Consider the following 25,212-nt stretch of genomic DNA (forward strand, 5'->3'; position numbering starts at 1 on the left):
TTGGAACAATGTTATTATTTGTCTCAGAATTATAAAGCTCGACTTTTGCAGGAAACCTAACAGACAAAACATTTATCTGGGAGGGCTGTAGGCGCCCATAGAGTATAATGCTTTTTTCCCATTAGCGTTTTCTTTCATTCTTTCTTTTCAATACTATTTGTGATGACTGGATTTTAGGAAGATGTTACTTACGCGGTAATGTTTGCAGCTGGATTCAGAGTTTAATGAATTTTTTTGACATATATTTAACATAAAATATTATTTACATAAAACAATTGTATTTACATCAAAAAAACACACAACAGGGCACACTACAACACAATCACAACCAACTTCCATCAAAAATTCAAAAACGGAAAGAAATTGGTAAATTGAAGGCATATCCCAATACATATTGACATTCAGTCCCAATTTGTTTTGTTTCCAGCAACAAAATTTAAACAAAAATGTGATACCTTTTTTGGACTATATCTTATTAAATACCTTTACCTTACATCTGTCTGTGAAATATTCCATTGGTGTAAGCTCAAGTATAACCTTACTGTACGCTGCCTTGCTATTGTGGGGGGTTTCTGATCTATCAATTTCAGCAATATATTATTCCTTGCTCAAAAGATAAGGACACATGAAAGCCTTGTGAAGTGGGAGCTTTTAACGTGTATGCTAGGCAGGCCAGGAGGTAGCCTTACAGGATCTTTTTCAATCTGTTCATCCAGATACTTTTGCTTAAATTTTCTACAGCTCACCCAGATAAAATACCCAAAAAATGTTGCTTGGGATGGAATCTCGGAATTGTATCTGTGTTGTTCAGCATAACCAAAGGAAAGGTGAATATATTAGCATGTTTAATATTAATATTTATGTTCCTACAGTAATCGTCATAATCTCTTGTAATAGTGGAAAAAGATAAAAAAATAGCACTGGGAAGAGAATACGAGTAATAGTAAAAAACATGAATGCTTTAAACGTGTCACAGAACCTCGCGACTAACAGGGTGAAAAACATCACTTGTGGCAGATAAGAGAATAGCAGCAGCGTTATCCGGTTGTTTGTTTGATTATCACACGCAGCCCGGTTTACAGTCCACGATATGAAAGGAGATGAAGTCTCAGAGAGAGTGTGTCATGTACACACACGTTGTCTGTGTGTGAGAGAGACTGTGTGTATGAATCATTCCAGAGCAGTTTTAGTCCTCATAAAATATTCATTTTGGTTGTACAGGGCCCTGTAATTGCCATCTCTCAGCCTGAATTATTTATGTCCCGTACAGACTGACAAAGCTTCGCCATAAGGCTCGAGATGAATCAGATACAAGGATCTTTGCTGCCAACAGCATTATAGCCCTACAAAATATGGCACCCTGGCCATTCCTGGAGACCTCGCCTAAATCCAAGCCTGCTTTAATTTGACGTTTTCTTTTCTCGCCTATTGTCCCTACCCTTAGCCACTCCAGAAAGGTTACCTCTTTAAGTAGCGACCGGATTTCACTCGCATTGTGGTCTTCTGTGGGATCAAGAGAAGCATAATATGGCTTCAGTACCGTGATATAATAATAGAAAAAAAGACAAATAAATCACATCAACTAGCTAGTGCTTGTCCTCATTTTAAAGATGAAATGTATGCGCACGTCCATTGGTTTTTCTAGATAAAGAGGTCATGTAAAGTGTAGGAGGAAGGAAAGGGTGTAAATTGGAGAGGTATGCTTGGACCCACACACACACACACACACACACACATTATAGCCTCCAGCCACTGGAAGGTGAAACCGTGGGCAGTGCAGAGAGAGGGGGAAGAGCAGCTGTCCGTCAGGATAAAGTACCCTATCAGAGAAGCGGTAAAGGCCTCGTGCCTCCCCCCCTGTCCAGAGAACCCCCACAGACTGCAGCACACAGAGGTGCCAGAACCCAGGGCTCTCTGTGGCCTCCCGGGTGCCCCCGTGCCCTGCTCACAGCATCCTAAATGCTGCTGTTCAAATGGGCCGTCCCGCCTGAAGTATGAGACTACAGCATAGTACTGTCAGTACTGTCAGTACTATGCTCCAAAGGATATACACATGCACTTCTCCTTAAGAAAATAAACCAGCTGACACTTCCAGAGGCCCTGGAATAGTGTGTGTGTGTGCGTGTGTATGTGGGCTCTGTGTGTGTGTGTGTGTGTGTATGTGGGCTGTATGTGGGCTGCATGTGTGCATGTGGGGGGGGGTGTGCGTGTGTATCTACGTATGCGTGTATGTGTGTACATATGTAGCCATGTCTGTATATATACATATAAGATATACATATATTGACATACTGTACATAAATATACATAAATGACAGAATGAATGTCGGTTTTTGTGGGAGGGAGAATATGAGTTGTCATGACATGAGGAAATATTGTGCTGTGTTAGGCTACTCGTGTAAGTGTTGTAATAAGCGTAAAGACTGACCACATGGGGGGTCCGCACCCCCCCTGGCCCTGGGAGGTCTCGGAGGAGGGAAGCGGTTTGGGGGTGATGTAATGGCCGCGGTGTGGAGATTGTTGACATGCAGGAGTAATGAACGTGGGGGCCGGACACACAGGCCCCTCTCATTAAGCTGCATTACCTGCATTAACACTAATAACTGGCACTGAGAGCCCCGCTCACATCAATCTTTCATCATATTTATAATGTTTTTAATCAGGATCTGAGCTGGGGGGGGGTCTCTGTACGTTTTGCATTACTGTTTTATGTGCGGGTGCTCTGGCTTGATTCAATATGTTTTTCCTCTTTTCTTGAATTATTAAAAATCTGTGAAGATGATTATTGCTAATTAATGAAGTCTTGGCAGGGGGTACTATTATTTAAGTGTGTATATATAAATACAAAAAGGCAACAATTGCCTGCGATGACCTATAATTAAATTCAGAAGTCTTATCAATCAATTCCTTATCAATAAGGAATTAAGTTGCACAAAGACCAGTAAACTGTTGAATGAGTTAACCAAAGTTAACCATTAAAAATGTATATCAAATTAAATAAAAATTAATAGAATTTTTTAAATGTTCAATTGTACTTGATAAAATGTGCACTTCACAAAAAAAGTTTGCAATCTTGCATACGTATATGGGAGAAAAACAGTGGTCTGTTTTTAGTGGTCTGTCGTGGCACAGATCATATGAGACCATAGGAAGGTCAGAGGTCGTGGCATGTTTAAGTACGCCTACCCTTGATTACAAACTCTGAAAACAGCAAAACCAGGGGAAAAAAAGTATTACAGAAATGGGGAGATAAGGCTCTTCGGAGACGTGGAGAGCAGTGGAGGCAGTTCGGATAGGGAGGGGTTAATTTTCCAAAGCTAATAACGGTTGATAGGGAGCCGTGGAAAGGAGATAGGACCCCGGTCCCTGGGCGGCTGTAGAGCAGATATTGTTAATGCAGTGTGGGTCTGAGGTAAAAGCGAAACAACCTCCAGACTCCCGAGGACCTCCGGAGCGGACCGGTGGAGCGCCAGCTCCCAGACAAAAGAGCCGGGATGGCGGACGGGGGAACAGGGAGGGAGCAGGGGCCCGGAGCAGGGGCCCGGATCGGTGCGCGGGGTCAGAGCGAGAACACTGGGGAGAGGCCGAGGCGGCAGGCGGAGAAGATGGACGCCAGCGTGTTGCCGATTGTTGTGGGGTTTTTTTCTTCTTCTTCTTAAAAGCTGGGCGGGGGGAGGGAGGGTGGCGTGCACAAAGGGCCATCTGGTTCCTGCTGTAAAATCAAAATCCACCAGCCCCCCCCCCTTCCTCTGCCCCAAAACTCCTCCCCACCGCGATTCGCCAGAACCAATGGCCCAAACTGAGACCTGACATGGGGAGTTTAATAAGACGGGCGTTAAATAAAGCTGTTGGTCGCACCTCGTCTGAAAAGGGGCGAGCCGGACTACAGCAGAACCGGTTTGGACCGTAGAGGGACGCCGGGGGGGGGGCTGGGACCCTGGCATTAAGACCCCAGCATTTTGGAAATCCGATAAGTATCGAGCTGTGTACTGCTCCGTGCAGGGATCTTGTGTCAGCAGAATGTAGTGGCGTGTAGGAAGCAGGCGCTCATTACGGGCTTTCTGAGGGAAGCGCATCGTCTGCAGGGCGGGAAGGCCCCGATCGGCCGCCGGGAATGCTGGGTAATCGATAGCGGCAGGGACGGATGGCCTGTCTGCGAGGCCCCTGCTTTCGGCAGATCCTCCAGTAATTACCACAGGCTGCTGTGAGCCCTTCTGCTCACCCGGCTAACCAATCGCAGACCAGATCGGTTTTCAACCACCAATCACCGAGTATCAAAGTTCCCATCCACCAGTCACAGAGCATTGTAGTTTCTATAGTTTCAATTCAACCATCTGGTACTACATGCGTCTGGACAGCACAAACCAATGTGCATGTATTAATCAGGAAACATAATGGAGTATATGTGTGCTCTAAAAAAACAAAAACAAACAAAATAGAAAATAAAAAAAGCTTAATAGTTCACAATATTGCACAAAGACTGTCCATAATAATTGAATAATTGAAGGCCTACATTCACATTGCAAACATTTTGGCCTAATTGACTTAATCATTTTGAAGCATTCAGTCTCAAGAGATGGGCTGACTCTGACCTCTCCACTCCACACACACAAATACATGCACCCATACAAAGCTTTAAATAGGATCATATGCACCAATTACACAACACCCTGAAACCATCTCTATTCTAAACACTTTGTGTGTTTGTTTCTATTCTTTTTAATTTGATGGAGGGAGAACAAAAAGAGGGGGGAGTGGGACAGGGGGAGTTTGCTCTTTCACCATCGGTGGGAGAAAGGAAAAGAAGATCAGAGCGAAGATAAGAGGGCCTTCACGAACCTCAAATGACCAAAAGTTCCCCCTTTTCTCCTCAATTACACGCTCTGTGAAGCCGCGCGGTTTAAACGTCAAGCCCGATGCATTTCTAAAGAGACAATCTATTCCTCCTTTGACCAGAGGGAAAGGAATCATTATTGCATGATTAGTGGCTTCGGTTAGGAGAAGAGTGGAGCGTCGTCTGCCAGCACGGGAGGTGAGGACGACTCGCGTTAATTACCCGGCCGAGGTCCGCCAGATAGTTTTATCAGTGATTTGTCGACTTCAGAGTCGAGTCGCGGTCAGAGATAAAAGCTGATAAGCTCTTGGTTACACAGCTGAGACATCACAGAAAGGAGGACTTGGGCTAATGAAACGCGTCGGCTCTCTCACTCTCCCCTTCCCGCGACAAGCCGTGTTCGCTTCTCCCCATAACCGATAACTGCCTCAGCCAATTATTCCCCAACATTACAATACACAGAGGCACCTTTCCAGAGCCTAGCCAAGCGCTAATTAGCTATGCTAATATCGCCTTTATTGACCCTAATATTTCTCAACACCTCTCGCCGTCCCTAAACGTCACCAGAGCCCGGTGGCCTGTCAGAACGGCTGATTATTGAGAAGGATAGCTTTAATCAAACATAATTGCCGTTAATTTTTTGTTCTCCTGTTCGCCTCCGTCGACATCTAATGTGGCAGACTCCTTGATATTCCATTAAATTACAATTAAACGGCCTCCTTTGTTTCCGGTCGTGCCGAACAACACCAGCGAGTTCCGTAGCCGTTTAAAAAGAGAGAGAGGGGGAGAGAGAGCCGCTTGGTCATAATTGCTTCCCGATTCGCAAAGGGCCAATTTGTACAGCGCCCATGTAGAATTTAAACAGCTCCTAATGCCATGGATATTGCACTGGAGCCCCAGACTACAATTAAAATTATTTTTATCGGATGAAAGGGAAGCGCTAGTTAGTCAACTTCATAAAAGTAAAAAGAAATGAACTAATTTATATAGCTTTACCACATGGTATTTTACTCAGCCAGCTTTTCTTATTCATTGCTTATGACAGTCTTCATTTTGAGTTACACAAGTGTGAAATGGTGATGGGTTAGATAAACACATGCTTTAAGGCATAAATCCGGCAGGGTCGTCACTCATATTGTACATGTGACAAAGCAAAAGATAACACAACGTGCATGATGAAATCTCCAGACGATGTAATGTGCAGATGCTGCTGGTCACTGGTGGATGGGTCCTGCACTTATGTATTTAGCAAGCTTGTGAGTTGTCAATGAGAAGATCGGAGTAAATTTAAGAACAAACAAACAAAGCCTTGAAACGAAATCACAAAAAGAAACGTATAAAATGAATAAAACGATTAACATATTCCCTCTCTCATATCCAGTGTAATTCGGGTGTGGGGCTATTGTGGTGGAGGAGCTGTTAGTGCAGGGCTGAGGACTCCTTGGTGTCTGAGAGTAATAGGAAGATAAAGGCCATATTTCAAGCTTGATTTACTCAGATCCCTTCCTCTAAAAGATTACGACTCTGTGGGGAAATAAAGCCGGGGTCAGGGAATCAGTGTACATAATGGTCATTTTGATAATGGGCCAACGCCAGCGATAGAAAACATACTGTACACAATTAAGTGCCACGGCACTAATGACAATCCGCAGGTTTTATGGGCCTCCCCTTTAATCCTGCTGACGAAACCCGCGTCGGCCGACAACGGGCGGGGATGACTTTATCCACGCGAAGAGCCAAGATTTCTTGACGAGCGAAATGTTTTTAACTCTCTCTGCTCTCCTTTTTCTGCCTCTCCTGCTAAAAAAACACAGATCAAGCTAGGTTTTCAAACAGCTCGTAGCTGGTTGACCGGTTCAGAGCAGTTCCATACTCAACATGGTTTGACCAGCTTAAGCTAGGATTTGAAACAGCTGGTAGCTGGTTGCCTGGTTCAGACCAGTTCCATACTCAACATGGTTTGACCAGCTCAAACTATGGTTTGAAACAGCTAGTAGAGCTGGCAATTTCAAGCTGGTCAAAGCTAGATATTTACTCCAGGGTCTCCTTCTCTTCTTAGCCGTCAGAGAACAGGAGAGGAAATGAGGAAACGTAGGAGGAGGAGGGAGCCTAGAGGAGATTGCATATGAATGAGCTGCGCCGTGGTGAAAGTGCCCGGGGTTCAAGACGCCATTTCCTATGTTGATTTATCGTGTTGGTCAAGGTCCAGCCAAAGTAGGTGGCTTCAGAAAAAAAAAAAAGAATATTTTATGTGTGTGTAGAGACTGCGTATTTGTCAAGCAAAATTAATTTTTAAGATTTAAATCGGATATGTGTTACTCCAAAAAAAAAAAAAAGAGGTTTTGTAAGTAAACTGGAACATGAACTCCATTCTACAAAGAACTTAGCACAGCACTGAGCTAATATTTGTATATTTGTAATATTTGACTGCAGTCATACAAACTAAAATAAATGTATAGACTAGTGAGATTATGTTTGTTCATATGTCACAATATGTCCATAGTTCAACACTATATATTTAATATAAGAAAGTGATGCTCAAAAAACAGTATGTGAATTGTATTTTGGTTAGCAACAGGTGGTGATTAAAAAACATGGTTTTACATTTTCACATCAGGGGCATTATCCGAAGCAAGAAGCTGTCTCTTTTCAGCAGTTTAAGTCTCCGATAAGCCTCACCTTCTGATTGTTCTAGAAAGTATATTTTGGGGGCAGAAGGAAAGGGGGGAGAAGTGCATTTTAAGCAACCCGTGTGATGAGAGGTTTTAATAACATGGCGACACGCATTTGTTTGGGCTCTCCCGCATGAAAGTTTGCAGATTGGGAGCGGGGAAAGTCCATCTTGGATGCGGCCTGCTCCGGATATCTCGCGCATGACATTTGTTGGTAAGATTAGCTGGGCTGTAATTTGCGGTGTAATTGCCCCCTTCGCTGAATTCCCAGCAGCGGGGGCGTAATTGCCTGACAGAACTATAACTTTGCGGCGCTCTCTCACCTTGTTAGGTCCTTCTTCTCCAAGCCCATCAAATGAGGCCAGGCTACAGGTGCCTAATTTGCCCATGGAACTGGGTGCTCCTGCTTTAATTGTAGAGCGGGTTGTTAGGGAGAAATTGGCGGCTGGAATATCAAGCGTCGCCCTGTGTGGCTGTGGCAGATGGGCGGTTATAATGGCGGGGGGAAGCGAGCGTTGAGCTCCAGGTGAGGGGTGAGGTTGTGTGTAATTTACAGTGCAGGGCTGCTGAAGAGACCAGTCTGCTAACCCCGAGGCCTGCTGTTTTGTGCTTCTGTTGCAGGTTCTTTTTAAAATTCTTCCTCAAGTGCAATCAGAACTGCCTGAAGAATGCAGGGAACCCACGAGACATGCGCCGATTCCAGGTAACTCACAATCCACACAGAATACTCACAATCCACACACACACACATACTCACAATCCACACACACACATACTCACAATCCACACAAAATACACACACAATCTCCACACACATACTCACAATCCACATAGAACACACACAATCCACACAGAACACTCACAATCCACACACACACATACTCACAATCCACATAAAATACACACACAATCTCCACACACATACACACAATCCACACAGGGTCAAACACACACAATCCCCACACACATACACACAATCCACACAGGGTCACACACACATACACACAGTCCACACATAATCACACACACACATTCTCCCAATCCACACAAAATCACCCCTCTGGTGCAGACACACATACACATTCTAACAATCCACACAGAATCACAGTGGACTTTCTGACAGCCCTCTGCCTCACACACACACAGTCCACCCATAATCGCTCCAGTGAGCTGGGCCCTGTGCTTATTCCTGAAGGAGAGATGTTGAGCCTGCATTAGGGATGGGCCAGTGCAGGAGCTTCTCGGTCCACTAGGACAGGTGACCCTCATTGGAGTGCAGAGATATTTAAACTGGCCGAGAGGACGCCCGTCTGGGCAGGGCCCAGGGGACAAAGGGGACACAGAGGGGACCCAGCGCTGTAGCTCATATTCAGAGCTCACCGAAGCTCAGTGGGTGGCTAAGCTCCGGTGAATTCTGGCCTGGGTATTGCACACAGAATAATGATTGCATTGAAATGCCTGTATTACACCTTTACACAGACACATACACACACGCACACAGAAATATGATATTTCTGACAAGCGGTAGACTTATTATAATTAGTGTAACACACCGTAAATCACAAAAGCTGAATTTTTCATCGTTTTTGTTTGTTAACGGGGGATGTAAGAGATGTGACGAGTTGCCATTTCACTGAAGTGCATAAACATGAGCAACAGGGATGTTTTACAGCCGAGGAGCAGGGCTCTCTGTGCCTGCAGCTGTGTGTAGGGCTGGCAGCAGTGTGAGCCGCGTGTGTGTGTGTGTGTGTGTGTGTGTGCGTGCGCTTTAGAGCGCAGCCAGCGAGAGAGTGTGTGGGAGTCCCTCTGACGCGGTCTGACCGAGCCGAGCCCTCCATGTTTCAGCTGACGGGTATTATATTTATACCAGGGGACTGTGCGTGTATGCGTGTATGCGTGTACACGCACTCGCTAGACGATTGAGGGCAGCTTGCATCCTTCTAGTATGTATATAGAGAGCGGGGTGTGTGTGTGTGTGTGTGTTTGTGTATGTGTGTGCATATTTGTGTATGTGTTTGTGTGTAGGTGTGTGTGTGTGTGTGTGTGTGTGTGTGTATGTGCGATCTATATATGTGTCCGTGTGTAGGTATATGTGTGTATGTGTTGGCGTGTATGTGCGATCTGTACATATGTCTGTGTGTAGGTATGTGTGTGCGTGTGTGTGTGTGTGTGTGTGTTCAAAGACATAAAAGGAGCTATCCTCGACTGCCTTGAAGTAGCCACACGTGTACGCACACACACAGCCACATAAACGCGGAGCTCCTTCAGGACAGTTGAGAGCAGGCGTTCATTTCTCACACATCAGGGCCGCCAGCGACATTGGCGGTATCGATTTGCGCTCCAAGGGTCACACGCGGGAGTGAGTGGTCACCCGGCAACGCCGCCCTTGACACAGGAAATGCACGTCTCCGTCTCCCCGTTAAACTCCCCCCCTCCCCAACGGTTTAACTGGACTTAACGGTAGTGTCAGGCCCTCAACGATACTTTCCTCAACACGTTGTGAAGGATGCTCTGGGTGTGTGTGTGTGTGTGTGTGTGTGTGTGTGTGTGTGTGTGTGTGTGTGTGGGCACGCTGTCACTCACGCCACACAATACTCCCATCTTCCCACAGCAGCACTTCACATATCTACAAGTGTCTGAGCGCACAGACTGGGATTGCTCCTTTCCTCTCCTGTAGAAGCAGTGTTTATCCTGCTCTGAACAAGCCCAGATATCCACTCTATGCTTCTCCTTGACGCACCAACATAGGTTTTATTATCTCTTCTGAATGTTTGAGCTGGACGATTTATTTTTCAATGTGGAAAAAAAAACTATGGAATCATTTTTAGACAGAGGAAACTAAAAACTATTACAACTACTACTTAATCCATACATATTGTTTCCCCTCCACTACTGTTAGTTTATTGTACATGTGGAAATTAATTTATTTAAAATTTGTTCCCAAAATATAAATATATGCCGTATAGACACAGCTGAAGGCCTGGCATTTTAATTAATATCAGCGAGGCTTCCACATTTTGGCTCTGCCTCTGGTCTGTGAGCCCGAATGGACACGGTGCCATTTCCAGGGCTGCATTGGCAGATGTGCCAGGCTAGGTGTTTTCTTGGCAGCGTTTCGCGTGTCGCATGGAGTCCGTTCCAGTTACTACCACAAAGCAGCTGGAGACCGGGGGGTTGGGGTGGGGGTTTGGAAGTCTTGCGGGGGGGCGGGGGCGCTATCCATCATCCACCGCCTGGCCCGGCACTGAACCTGGACAGAGCCAAAATGGAGGCCTTGAGCCAAAATGGAGCCAAAATGGAGGCCTTTAGCCAAAATGGAGCCAAACTGGCAAGAAAACACAGAATTCCACTCACACACTGAGGCCGTCCAGCAAGGGAGCATAGCTGGGAGAAACACGGGCTCCCCTGAATGGAGACATGTCCGCCATTCATGTACATTTCTGTTTACATGCATACAATAATCCCCCTTTATTATCACACATTATATACACGTGTAAAGAAATACAAATACTGACAGGGTGGTTGCTGTTTACTTACTATAAAGAAGGAAGCCTACTTATTTATTAATCGTGTTGTAGTAAAAAGCCATGTGTCTGTTTGAAACTGGTACTAAAGCGAGGTAGGGCCTGATTAGATAAGCTGAGCAAATCAATATAGCAATATATTGACGGAAAGAGCAGCTATTAAAGCACACACCTAGAGCTGGTGTCTGAGACAGATAGAGGCTGGGAGAATATTTCAGGGAACTGTGCTACTTTGCTGTCTTAATATGTGAATTAGAGTGTAATTAGTAGAGCTAGCTTTGACTGGGTGTGGGGGAAAATAATGCAATGGATAGAGAAGCTGTGATGGGTAATGGGCATTAGCACCCAGGCAAAGTGATGCATAAACTGACAGCTCAGGCCATATGTGTACACTTATACTGCACTGTACCTGACCCATAATGCATCTCTCACCATGGTAACAGATACCACACCCCCCCCCCTTCCCCTAAGCAAAATAAATAAGAAAAAGCACGTGCTGATGTAGCGTGGTTAGCTCAGCTAGTTCGCTAGTAAGCTTGGTCAAGTGCAGTGAAAGTGAAGGCTCGTAGCAGGTTACCGTTGCGAGTTTGTCTTAAGCTGACTGGTAATGCGTTCATTCAACAAATATTTGGATGAGTGAGAGGCCGGGGTTCAAATCCAAATTTCTCACTCGTTACACTGACAACATTTATAACAATCACAAAAACACAGCTTTTAACATGTAAATCAGTTATTTGTCTTTTCGTACACTTACAGAAATAAAGGTACAGAAAGTTCCTAAAAAGGTAGAAATGCTTGTCGCTGGGACAGTACCCTATAGGTACATTTGTGTACTGTGAAATTTGATCCTCCGCTGTCAGGATATTTCTGAGAGTGTATTTCAGTGCTGGACATGGCGTGGAGACGCCCGGCCGCTACAGATTGCGTAATGACGGGTTTTGCGCCTTCACTCCCGTTGCAGGTGGTTGTGTCGACGACGGCCAACGTGGACGGCCACGTGCTGGCCGTGTCGGACAACATGTTCGTCCACAACAACTCCAAACACGGCCGCAGGGCGCGGCGCCTCGACCCGTCTGAAGGTACGGCTCCCTTTCTGGAACATGGTAGGCACATTTTGCATTCCCCTTTTTGATTTGCTGCCCTGTCCTTCCACCTCTCCTTTCACTCTGCATGCCTCTCTCTCCTCCTTCTCTCGTTCCCTCCATCCGGGGGTTACGAGCTCTGCCACGCCCTGGTTTTACAGTCCCGTTCACCGCTTCCTTTATTAATGCTTTCTTCTTCACACTGTCATGCTTACGTTGCTATCTGCTTCATTTCCACCTTAGGTATTGTTATTATTATTATTATTATTATTATTAGGGCAAGTCCATGGTAACCAACGTTACAACTGCAGTATATCTGCATTTCTATAGAGCTATATAAGAGATCGACAGGGTTATTTGCTCCTGATGGATATAGAAGCTTGTGTCAGTCTCTATTATGTAGCTGTATATATAGAACTTCATCACTCACATATCTGGCAGTTGTAACTTCTGTTACCATGGAATTGCCCATTATTATCATTATAGCTATCATTTAAATACATAGAACAGTACTGTTCACTGTAGATTATGCACTTTTAACTAACCGCTGTTTCCAAACAAATGTTAATCCAGCACTGTGTGCTCGATGTCCAGTTGCACACTTGTTATTTAAAAAAAAGAAAAGAAAAAGAAATCCATGATGAAATCTGCAAAGAATTTGCTGTGAGGTCATTTCCTGTTGCTGGGTTCTGCTGATGCTAATGGAGGCTGGGGAATAGTGCATGAGAAAACAGGCCAAACTGTTTTCCTTCAAACTCGTTCCGTATGATTGACCGATTGCCGGGTCTGCAGGAGAAAAGCTGGACTGAGAAAGCCTGGGAAACTCAGATGTAAAAGGCGTTAAACATGACCTTCTAACCCCCAACTGACTTCTGCGGTTGGATCATATTCAGTTATTCAGTAAAGACGTTATGGAAAAATTGAGCTGGCGAGAAAGCCTTGCTTATCTTTACGCCATGTGGCAACGATAGGCTTTCCAGGGACTAGTACATTTAGTAACAGCAACACTAACAGCACAGATATATAGCCTGGTTTGTTCACTGTTTCTATCTTAAATACGCATTATTATTATTATTATTATTATTATTATTATTATTATTATTATTATTATTATTATCAAAGCAATGAGTACATTGTAAAATATATAAAGCAAAAACAATACTTTTCCAGCATTGGGGGGAAAAACAAATCTATATCTTTTTTTATTATTATTGACTAAGCTACAGGGTAACTGTAATAATTAAAGTGACTACACTCAGTGACGTAATGTTTTTCCATCTCATATTCATTGCATGGTGGGTGTGTTTTGCCTAGCAACCAGCTTTAATGAGAAGAGCAATTAAATAGGTTGAGCCCTGTCTCCCAGTCTTTCGGGTCCCCTGGGAACAGACAGGCGTCTGCCATGGTTCCTCTCTCACCCTGTTTCACTAGGCCACCACTCCTTCAAAGTCTTATTCAATCCCCCTTTAATCTTTATTGTACTGTGAGATCTGTCAATTAAACTATTTACTTTTTATAATATTTGAAGTTGAAAGAAATAACTGTAAGCACGTCATCGAGAGGAACGCCAAATTTTACCAGCTTTAGACATTCTCACTCTCTTAAAAGACAATGTTCCGTCATTTTGATCTTTGTCATTTCAAATCTACGGTTAAAATGGTATCCGCATACCTTTATCCCGACCGCATTCCTGAAAATACCACAGAGCATTTAAACGTGCTGTTCTAACCCTCTTTGAGTGGGACATCCCAACACGTGAGCCAAGTCTTTGAGAGCGGGAGGTACAGTAATAAAATCTAACCCCTTCCGTGTCAGCCGTAAAACTCAGACTTCAGGTAGTCAGACGGTATGCTTTAGATTAGCAACACATTCTTCATATGGACGACGAGGCTCGGCGAGATCCGCACATACGCGTCTGAAAAGCTTGTTCGCTCGCACCTCATTAGCCAATGATCTGATACTCAAAAGCAGTGTCCGCAAACTCTCAATTAATTCCAGCCGCTGCTGCTGCAGACGGTGGTTGCTGAATCATTTTAAAGATCATAGTGTTGTGGAAATGATGTGCACTGGCTGAATATAACGCAGGGAAAGTAAAGGGTTTTATACCTTTGGTAATGTGCTGTAAAGATAGTTTTTCCCATCACACCATAACACTGACAGGCATACAGTTAGGCGCGCGCGCGCGCGCACACACACACACACACACACACTATTGTTTGCAAGTTCACAAACGACTCGGGCATCACTGCGAGCGAGCTCACAGCCCAAGGCCTTCAAGCAGGGAAGTGATTTGCATGCCAAGTGCCTGTAATGCTGTTAGGTTTATGCAATAAAGACGAGCGAATCCAGGCTGCGGGGTTTTAGCGAGTTAAAGGGAACAGATGGCCAGAGGAGAGGTAAAAGGTATAATCCCATCAGCTGTAGTATCAGGCCGCCATCTGGACACTCTAAGCACAATTACAAGACGTTTTAGCAGGCAGAACAAAGGAGTCTTCATAAAGCGAGATTAGACCTGTTTGAGTGTCTCAATATTGCGAACGGGGAGAAAGGTGACAAACTCCGCCGTGTTCCGGGGAAAGCGCGATGATTAGAGCCGGAGACTGTTTACTAAATAACACACAAGGGGCTTTGATAGTCCGCTGGTTCTCTTGGCTACTTGACTGTCCACTTGAAACACAAAAGGTTTGTCATGCAACCCATCTGATTTATCAGTGTGAGGACCGTTACTGAGATTATAGTTAAGCAGCAGTCAGTGCGTAATGATCTGAAAACGTCACAGAAATTCCTCGCACAGGTTTACAGAATATATTAACAAATTATACTATGTATATTTAGATGCAATGTCTGCTTTCATCTGGTTTGTTTTTTTGTTTGTTTTTTTTGTCCAATTCTAGCTTTGCTGATAACGGAAATAATGAATACATATCTTAGTTTTTTTTGGCGTTAATATTGCAAACCACGCGATTAGATATTATTGGGTCTGCCCCAGTTTTGGTAAGAGTCGTCTAAAGCGCCCGTATTAATTCCCCCTGCTAATTATCTAGTCCTTTTAAAATTGGTCCAAAAAGGACACAGTGATACGAACGCGCGTCGCCAATTTCCAGGCCTGTTGCAGCAGTTGTCCTCCGCTCTAATTTTCATTATCCTCTTGCGAGCCCAGCGCACGTATATCATTAGATCTCTAACACATTCTGTGTAATTCGGTTTGCCATGGTTCCCACCGAACACATGTTCTTCCTCTATGTGTGCATTGAAATGTATGCAAATGCAGGCAGAAGGGAGACGGCTTAAGGCTCAGACGTACTCGTGACGGGCTCTGTGTTGTTTCCGTGGGAGGCATAGCAAATTCCGAGGCAATGCACGGCGCTCTAAGGCCGCAGCTGCCAGCCGGCCCCTCTTGTGCCGAGCCCACTTTATGTCCCAACTCCCCAACCCCCCCGCCCCTTATCCCTCTCACCTACAAAGTAAATTTGTTTACTGTAATTTTTGGTGAATTATTTGCTATAATTGGCAGCGCTGATGAAGGTCACTCCCTTTGAGAAGGCATGTCTGTCTTCAGAGAGTTGATCCTTTTCAAACGCCGCGCCTGCAATTAAGAAAAGCAAATGTCACTCGCTAGACTCAGAAATGAAAATTTGTATGAACTTATTAGCATGAAGTCAACAGTGCTAGTTAAGGGCAAGCTCCTGGTGTGTGTGCTCAGAGACTCTGCCGCGCTGGGGAGATGCGCTCGGAATGAGCAAATATAACCTCCACTAGTCCAACATTAAAGCAAACAGAGAGCTGCCTTGCCTGAAGTGGTCTACACAATAGTTAATGGTGATTAAACCAGACCTGACTGCTCTTCGAAATAGCATGCGAATTCATTTTATTTCTCAGACTTATTTCAATGAAATATCCGGTAGTAGGCCTAATTACATTTTAACATTCTTGCAGTATGTATATACTTAACACATTAGACCGTAAAACAGAACGCCATTCTAAAGTTACAAAATCAACCAAAACTATTGCAAAAATCATCTCAGAAAAAACATTTACTGTAGCAATTTCAATTATAGTAAAAGGCTTTGCACATAGCAGAATATCCCGTGTGAATTATTTAAGAGGCTATTGAGTTCATTCTAAAACTAAACGCACGGCTACAATCCTCCTTTCATCAACAGTAACAGTTGTAGCAGCTATGTAACAATATAAGCGTAGGGTAAAAAAATAAATAATTTGCGAGTGATTCAGGTTGAGCTAAGTACAGATAATCGAGAGAAAGCAAGAAAGTTGTGATCGCAAAAGCGAAAATCTTTAGTATCCGCTACTTTGGGTTGCATTAAAGTCGGAGTACAAAAGCCATCCAAGCCGCTGAAAAATGTCTGTCAACAGCATGTAAAAGAAGATCTGATCAAAGCGGAGACGAAAGCGGTTCACCGGGCGGGGTGTGCGCCTCGGCCCCTGCCTGTGTGTCAAGGAGTGGGTGCTGTAAGACAGCGATCAGTCTGCCGCGCTTCTCACACTGCCCACACCAGTCAAATATAATTTCCAAAAATGCGTAAACGTCCTATCAACGACTCAATTATTAAATTATATGTATGCAGTTCACTGCTCCATTAGCTACTATGATAAAAAAGCCTGTTTTTTTCTATGTGTGCGCGCGTGTTTTATTTTTCTTTAATATGAAGTGACATGTATCAGTGCAATTACTGATACCCTGTTACAGAGTGAATATTAAAAAAAAAAAAAAAAAAAAAAAAAAAAAAAACATGTTCGTAGAAAATAATAATCAAAATTTGCTGAGCACAGCGATTTAAAATTCAAACCTCTTGTTCCACACTCACAATTCCCTCAATCATTCTGTTTATGCCTCTAGATCAGTAAAGTAAAACAGAAATCGACAGCGTGCACAACACGCTGCTTAGTATGTTTAATAGCCAAAATCGCCCGAAGGCATCGATGCATTGTCTCCGGCTCGAACAACACTGCCTCGCCTTTATAGTGAAAACATTAAGTTAACGGTTTTCTGTAAGTAGGCTACATGAGGTCGGTGATATGTGATTGTGCTTTTTACGTGTGACGGCGCTATCATTCACTTTTTCTATTGATTTGAATTCTTTGCTACAGGGAAGGTGCTTTGCTATTCTGCAAAGATAGGTGCTAAATTCTCTTTTTTTCTGCCTTGTACAAGCAGCTACACCGTGCATAAAAGCCATCAGTCCCAGCGAAGGATGGACTACGGGCGGGGCCACTGTCATCATCATCGGAGACAACTTCTTCGATGGCTTGCAAGTCGTCTTTGGCACTATGCTGGTGTGGAGTGAGGTATGTTTTCTGTTTTGTAATTTCAGTTTAATTGTTTCCAGCTTTTTTGTTTATCATTAAGCGAAACAGTTTTCTAGTTTGTAACAATGACTGGAAAATGAAGCAATTATTGCCGTTCCTACTTCTCTAATAACATTTTTTATTATTATTTAAAAGAGATCAAGACAATGCCCCGATTGTATAAAGCTCAATTTTAACAAGCTACACAGGAAAAAAAAAAAAAAACTTTTAAAAGTTTAAATCATTAATTATATTCTATTAGGGCTAAACAGAGTCTATCAGTGTTGAACTTGCACTGAACACGATTCTGTGTGTAATTGTGACCCTGCATAATGCACGTGGCAATGATTTTCAATATGGCAGTTAAATAGTCAATTGTTGAACATGCAGCACAAGTAGAGAGAAAAACTGGACGAGAGTGTGTGCATGTTAAATGGAATTAAACAACTGCCAAGTCCTCTGCCTGACTGCTAAAGCCAGGACGACTCTCAAAACAATTGAACAATTAGTGCTGAGAAATCACTGGGAGGGGGAGACATATGGAAGCCATTTTAGGCTGAACAATGCCCCCTGGCCTTTCCTGCAAGACTCGACGCCAAGGACCATTTACAGACATTTTCTTTAAAAAAAAAAACAAACCAAAAAAAAAACAACAACCTTGAATTTGAATGCATGGGGCGAGACGTGTTAGGCGACTGGTTAATTTCATCTGGGTCATTATGATCAAACGGAGAATGCTGATATCGGCCGCTATCTTGGAGCTCGCTGTTGAGCACTTAATCTGCGATTCTTCCAGTTGATAACCCCCCACGCCATCCGGGTTCAGACGCCGCCCAGGCACATTCCGGGCGTGGTGGAAGTCACCCTCTCGTACAAGTCAAAGCAGTTCTGCAAAGGGGCCCCGGGCAGATTCGTCTACACTGGTAAGGCACTGTTTATGTTTCCTCTCTGTATGGTCCACTGCTCACCGATAGCGTGTGCTGTAGGTGGTCGGTGGCCGTTGGCCTTCTCTCAGGCTTGTGAAATGTGTGGGCAGCCTATAGCCTAGTGGCTAAAGTGCTTGACTGGGACCTGGAAGGTTGGTGGCTCAAGCCCCAGTGTAACCGCAATAAGATTGTTGTAGCTGTTTGACTCTTGTACCACATTGCTCCAGGGGGGATTGGCCTGTGCTTAGTCTAATCAGCTGTAAATTGCTTTGGATAAAAGCGTCAGCTAAATAACTGTGAGTGTCAGGGGCCAGCAGGCATAGAGGGGCCCCACTCCGTGAGTGTCAGGGGCCAGCAGGCATAGAGGGGCCCCACTCTGTGAGTGTCAGGGGCCAGCAGGCATAGAGGGGCCCCACTCCGTGAGTGTCAGGGGCCAGCGGGCATAGAGGGGCCCCACTCTGTGAGTGTCAGGGGCCAGAGGGCATAGAGGGGGCCCACTCTGTGAGTGTCAGGGGCCAGCGGGCATAGAGGGGGCCCATTCTGTGAGTGTAAGGCACTGTGTGTGAGACACTCAGTCAGGTTAGAGGCAGTGTGTGTGTGTGTGTACGTGTGTAAGACACTCAGTCACGCTAGAGGCAGTGTGTGTGTGTGCGCGTGTGTGTGTGTGTACGTGTGTGAGACACTCAGTCACGTTAGAGGCAGTGTGTGTGTGTGCGCATGTGTGTGTGTGTACGTGTGTGAGACACTCAGTCACGTTAGAGGCAGTGTGTGTGTGTGCGCATGTGTGTGTGTGTACGTGTGTGAGACACTCAGTCACGTTAGAGGCAGTGTGTCAGAAGGAAGTTGTGTGTGTGTGTGTGTGTGTGCGTGCGTGCGCATGTGTGTACGTGTGTGAGACACTCAGTCATGTTAGAGGCAGTGTGTGTGTGTATGTGTGTGAGACACTCAGTCACGTTAGAGGCAGTGTGTGTGTGTGCGTGTGTGCGTGTGTGTGTGTACGTGTGTGAGACACTCAGTCACGTTAGAGGCAGTGTGTCAGGTCAGGAGGAAGCAGAAGGAAGTGGGGGTTGATCAGCGCTGGGTGTGTAGGGGAGGGGGAGGGGTTACAGGGCACAGGGGTTGTGACCTGTCTGACCTGGAAACTTCTGTCTGTTCTGAAACTGATGAGGACCATGAGATGATCACCAGCCACCGCTCTCTCCATCCGAAACCCGAGCCCGGGGTCCTGCCATAGGCCAGCTCGCCGACATCAGAACGGGAGGAGCCCCATGCCCCCTCCCCGCCCAGGCAGCTGTGTCCCATCAGGCCCCTGTGAGCTCGCAGACTGACATGGCGCTGTAACATTTAACCCCCCCCCCGGCAGGCAGGGAGCAGAGGGCAACACGACTCTGGCACAATGAAACAAGAGCGCAGTGTGCTGCGTAACACCAGGGGAAGCCTGAGCCGCAACATTCACGGATTCTACGCCACCCTGTAAATGTGCCAGACGTCTTTAGAGCGGACAGAATTAGTCACACAGATGAGGCAGATTCTGATGACTATCTTATGTACAAAGTACTTTACTGGTATGTCTTGGGAAGGTGTTGACAAAGAAGAGGTGACTGCAAAACTAATTATCCCGCCTAGCTGACACTGATGTTTCTCTGACAGTGGACACCTTCTCTAATTTCTTAAGGTACTATAACAGTCAGGTCTATCATAAATTCAGTATCTCCACGTTCCATATGGGATTGAAAATATATAATATTGTTGACTGGTATTGGAGTAGCATTAATCTGAAGCTGTGTATAGTTAATATTAGCAGATACCAGCTGGTCAGAAGAGTTGGAGGATAAACTGATCTTGGAAAGAGGTAGCGAGAGGATGGAAAGTATAGGCCTACTGAGGAAAATCTGTTTGTCCTCAAATGTATCCATAATTATGATGCTAATGAACAGCAGTTAGCAATCTCAGCAATCTCTGAATTGTTGTCGTATTGCTCAGTGAAGTTTACTTCATACTGTAGCTATGCTAGCTTGTCACAATTTTTAATCTTTAGGATACAAGCTTTATAACGATGAGTGTAATGTTTGGAATTTGAATATCAGTTGACAGTTAGCTCAGCAGTGCACTTGATTAGTGTGATGAAATAAAAGAGAGTCACAAACACCATGTACTGTCCTCCTCCAGTCCTGTCTATTCCCGGAGGTTTTCTCCCTGGTTATAAAGGTCAGAAGAAGAACACGCAAGACTGCTGTGAGCCTGAGCAAAATTAACAGTTATTTTCCACCTAATCGCCAGTTAATAGCAAATTGCCTTCTGGAGACCAAAATCCAACAAACTGTGGTGAGCAATTGATGGTAAATTAATGTAACATTTATAAGTTGCAGAGTGATTGTTATTATGCTGTTAAAACAGTAATTATTTTGGCCATTGTTTCTCTTACTAATTTGCAGAAGAGCTATGTTTTCTAAATTAATAAATCTAAACAATTTCCAAGTATGCTTCATGTAATTACAGTGGAACACTTGTAAATTCTGTTGGATCTTTCAACCATAACTATTTTTTAAACCGACATTTGAAGTTTGAAAATGTCTCTAATTTCAGCATGGTGAATCATTTCTGTTGAAGGAATGCATATTAAAGGCCAAGCGTTTAGCAAGTGTAATTTTAGGAGATGTGTGTTAGCTTTTCTGGGAGCACGGTTTCCAGCAAACTCTTTACAGCTCATTTAGAACTTTTCATGTTGACCTCCCTCGCCCAAACATTTTGTTGACCCGCCCTCCTTTGAAATATTTTTCTCGCTCAATTAAATAAATTATTTCAAATTACCAGGAGTCAACAGGCTGTGTGCAGTAGACATCCTAAATAGACAGGGTATGGGTTGAATGTGGGATACATTCAATCTTTTAAACATTTACAAGATGTCCGGTGCATGCTTTCTAGCTACAGAACTTGTAAAATTATTATTATCCGTATATCAGTGACATATCTCCTGACCTGGCAATGAAGTCATATTATTTATTTTGTTTCTACCAATTTCTCACTGAAATAATAAAGAGAGAGAGAGAGAGGTAGAGTGGGGTAGAGAGAGAGAGAGAGAGAGAGAGAGAGAGAGAGAGAGAGAGAGACTTGGACACTTGTGCCTTTGAGTCAAAGGTCTTAGTTGCGAAAGTGCTTTAAAGATCTTTTGTGTTCATTCTTGTGTGATTGTGTCAATGACTGCTACAGTACGGAGTCAATAGCTCATTCGCATCACAGCCAACACAAGCTCTCTGTCTCAGAGGCCAGTGCCCTTTAAATAAATTACTGCTACTCAAGGTGAAGAATGGCTGAACTGCCACCCACAGATATTGTTCAGGACTTTTTTCTTTCCTGTGTCAAGAGTCGAATTAAAAAGTGCAAAGGTACAAGTGCTGTCATGTGCAAACAGAGATTGAGGAACAGCAGTAAGTGAATTATTTAATACAAATACAACACCCTGTGGCCATCTGCTGTAGTGTATATGAATTCTACATTTATCACAAGAGTATTTAATGAAATAACCTGCTGTCATATACTTACATTGCAGCAGATATAGTATAAGTTCAGCATGTTATAATACACCACCACCAAACAATTCACCTCTTAATTTTCTTTCATTTCTTATCAATAGTCGTGTTTAAATGGATTAAAGACCACACACAAGATCTTATGCTTGGTCTAATAAACTGCTAATTTGTTTTAGCCCTTGTTTATTTCACCATGTCTTCCATAGCTATTAAGATACTTGTATCTCTCACACATTGATCAGGATCTGGTGTTAGAGCCAGCTGTCAGCAGGGTCCGAAAAAATCAAAGCAGGACAGATACGCCTATCCTCATGTCAATACCTCTCTCTCTCTAATAAGCCCCCCACAGCTGATCAGGCACTTTTAAAAGGTTCCTCCTGCTGACATCTTAAATCCCCTTAGCTGAAGGTGATAAACACGTTTTTTTCCGCTCATTTCCCCCGAGCGATACCTGCTCCAGTGACGAGTAGCAAACACAAAATCAACCTGCAAAATAAATGTTGACCACAGCATGCCACAAAGTATTTATTTATATACTTATTTATTGACTTATTTACCTATATATGTATTTACATATTTACTTATTAATGTATTAATGTATTTACGTATTTACTTATTTACTTATTTACTTATTTACTTATTTACTTATTTATCTATTTGCTTATTTACCTATTTGCGCATTTACTTATTTACTTAGATTAATGCTTTAAAAAATACAAACAATGGAAATCAGCTATTTGACGCGCTGGCTATCATGACATATTGTTAGCTATAGAGTCTATATAACATATATGCCACTTGGAAGACCTTCACTGGGTTCGACCAATGACAGGTTTCATAAATAAAACACAGCACAGCACCCTAATTGCATCAAAGCTATTGGTTTGTGTTTAGGCAGGGTCACTGATGCCCTAGCCTGTTATGCCCTGCTGGAAGTGTGAGAAATAAGATGGACCAACAGCTCCACTGAACCCCGACACTATTTGTCCTAATCAGTGACACCCATTTACCGGAATTGCTTAAAATGAACTATACCTCACAGAGAAGCGGTACATTACCGATCACACCATTCATCACGGCAAAATGGAGGGCCGCTAAACTTTCCCTTTCCTCCTGAGGGATGGCGGACATGCATCAAAACGTTAAAAAATGATTGGCTGTCACACATTTATCAGCAAGCGGGGACATTATTTGCTAATTTCCCAACCTGTACGCTGACAGGGTGCTCTGTCTTTCGATCCTCAGTGACCAACTTGGCCTTTTTATTATTAGTACAAGTCCAGCTTTTATTTATTTATTTTATACATTTTTTTTTAATGTTGGGGATGTCAAATAACCACCCATTTGTCTGTGAGGCTGCTTGGTTTTTTTTGTATTTTTTTATTTATGTTTTTGTTTAATGGTTTGTTGTGCTTTACTTACAAATGCCGTTGACCAAATACGGCCTTCCTGTTCAGCCAGGACGCTCCATTGGTCCGCGGTGGAGCCGGGCGGCCAATGAGGGCTGATAAATCACAAAGTTTTCTTGTCAAGGTGAAGATATCGACTCTGCTGCACCAAAACTGACTAAGTGTTGGCGGGGAAGGAGACGGTCATTTGTCAAAAAAAGGACAAAAGGGTCATCTCTTTTTCACTCGATAAAGCCAGTAATCAGAGAGTTTAAACCTCTTCATCCGGGCTGCATGCAGTACGCCGCGCCAGAAACGCACAAAAAAGATTATATACATGAGTAATAGCTCATAGTAAAAATATTTATATTGGACTGTTACAATTTAAGGTCTGCATTAATATTTAATTTAAATCACACATACAGTATATTGCCATTATATCCCATTTGATTTATTGAACCTTTATTTTAACAGGGTTTTCTTCAGGTTGAGAAAGAGTAAGCTGGCTAGTCCATTTGAGTTTGTACATTATACATACAGTACGTATATACTATATAGAGTTGTTTAGGGTCACAGCCAGCCCCATAGAGACACATGCAGCAACATCCTACCGAAGCATGGAATCAAAGGCAACTGTGTTTTTCTATGGACTCATGTCAGTAAGTGTAAGTGTGCATTCATTCAGCTGTAGTGGTTGGGGTGACTTAATTCAGAAATTCAGAAAAGTACACCAAACTCATTTCCCTGATCTGAGAGTGATGCTATGTTACTGTAAATTAAAGTGAAGATTCCTTTTCCCCGAGTTAGGAGGAGGATGTAAAAAAAAAAATGGCAGCTGATAAAAGTTTATCGTTTAGTTGCGCTGTACAAATTCCCGGCTAGAGTAAAGAGTTTTAAATCGCAAAGGAAGGCGGTGATTGAAAAAGACTGGAGAAAGTCCCTCTCTCTCTATCCATCTCTCTCCCTCTCTATCCCAGTGATCCAGACATTGTCCTTATCAGAACATTTCCGTGAAATCTGCACATCGGGCCTCCGCCCCAGCCTGGCCCTGCCGGCACTTTGTAGTCTCTGATCTGCGATTACGCGATCCCATCCCGCCGTCACCCCGCCCCCCTCCTCCCGCCGCGGGGCCGGGATTGGCTGCCGCCCGGGTGGCGGTAATCAAAGGCTCACGGAGAGGTGTGTAAACAGAGCTGTTTGAGTGCGGTCCAGTGGCTGTCAGCGAGAGCCATTTCGCTTTGAATAAGCAGTGACAATGAACTGCTACCCCCCTCACTCGCGGCCAGTGTCTGTAGTCGTGCCGGGCGCTCGTATTTACCGCTGGCCCCGGCGTAGAGAGGAGGGAGGCTGCCTGAGCACAATGCCTGCTGAAGAGGCTCCATGATAATGCCTGAGGGGAACAGTGTCAGGGCTACACAAGAGCTAGTTCCTGTCTTCTAATTAGATGACTCTCTCTCTCCCTCCCTATCTGTTTCTCTCTCACCATCTTTCTCTCTCTCCAAGAATATATTTCTCTCACTCACTCTCTCTTCCTACAGCATCTCTCTCTCTCCCTCTCTCTCAGTCCCCAATCAGTTTCTCTCTGTACTATCCCTCTCTCCCTCTCTTTCTCTCTCTCTCTCTTGCTCTCTGTCCCTCCCTCTCCCTTCCCATCTGACTCTCTCCCTCTCTATCTCTCCCTCCCTCTTTCCCTCTCTCTCTATCCTTCTCTCTCTCTTTCCTTCGCTCACGCTCCTCATCTCTCTCTCCCCCTCTCTCTCGTCCTCGCTGCCTGTCTGGGCGGCCGTCTTTCAGGACGGACTCCGTGCCGTTATTAGATGACATGTAATTATTAAGTGACCTGTGAAACCCTAGTCTATAATTGAAACAAGTGGCTGCAATTGAGCATGCACTCTCCAATTTGCCCTCACTCCTCTTTTTCGTGGGGTTGGTGGCGGTGTGGGGGGTGC

At 44.1% G+C, this 25,212-nt stretch overlaps 1 protein-coding gene across 8 annotated transcripts in view; it reads left to right on the forward strand.

The window, feature by feature from the left end:
• Positions 1–25,212, forward strand: part of LOC133118062 (transcription factor COE3-like) — an 89,512-nt gene that overhangs the window by 45,943 nt on the left and 18,357 nt on the right. For 4 of the 8 annotated variants that reach the window (XM_061227729.1, XM_061227730.1, XM_061227733.1 and 1 more), the window contains exons 7-10: positions 8,128–8,209; positions 11,992–12,133; positions 17,286–17,419; positions 18,216–18,342. In XM_061227729.1, the coding sequence (XP_061083713.1) occupies positions 8,128–8,209; positions 11,992–12,133; positions 17,286–17,419; positions 18,216–18,342 (485 nt within the window). The remainder of the gene's footprint in view (positions 1–8,127; positions 8,210–11,991; positions 12,134–17,285; positions 17,420–18,215; positions 18,343–25,212) is intronic. The other 4 variants (XM_061227731.1, XM_061227735.1, XM_061227732.1 and 1 more) reach the window with 2 other exon arrangements.

Source organism: Conger conger, chromosome 18, assembly GCF_963514075.1.
Source record: "Conger conger chromosome 18, fConCon1.1, whole genome shotgun sequence".
Classification (NCBI taxonomy): domain Eukaryota; kingdom Metazoa; phylum Chordata; class Actinopteri; order Anguilliformes; family Congridae; genus Conger; species Conger conger.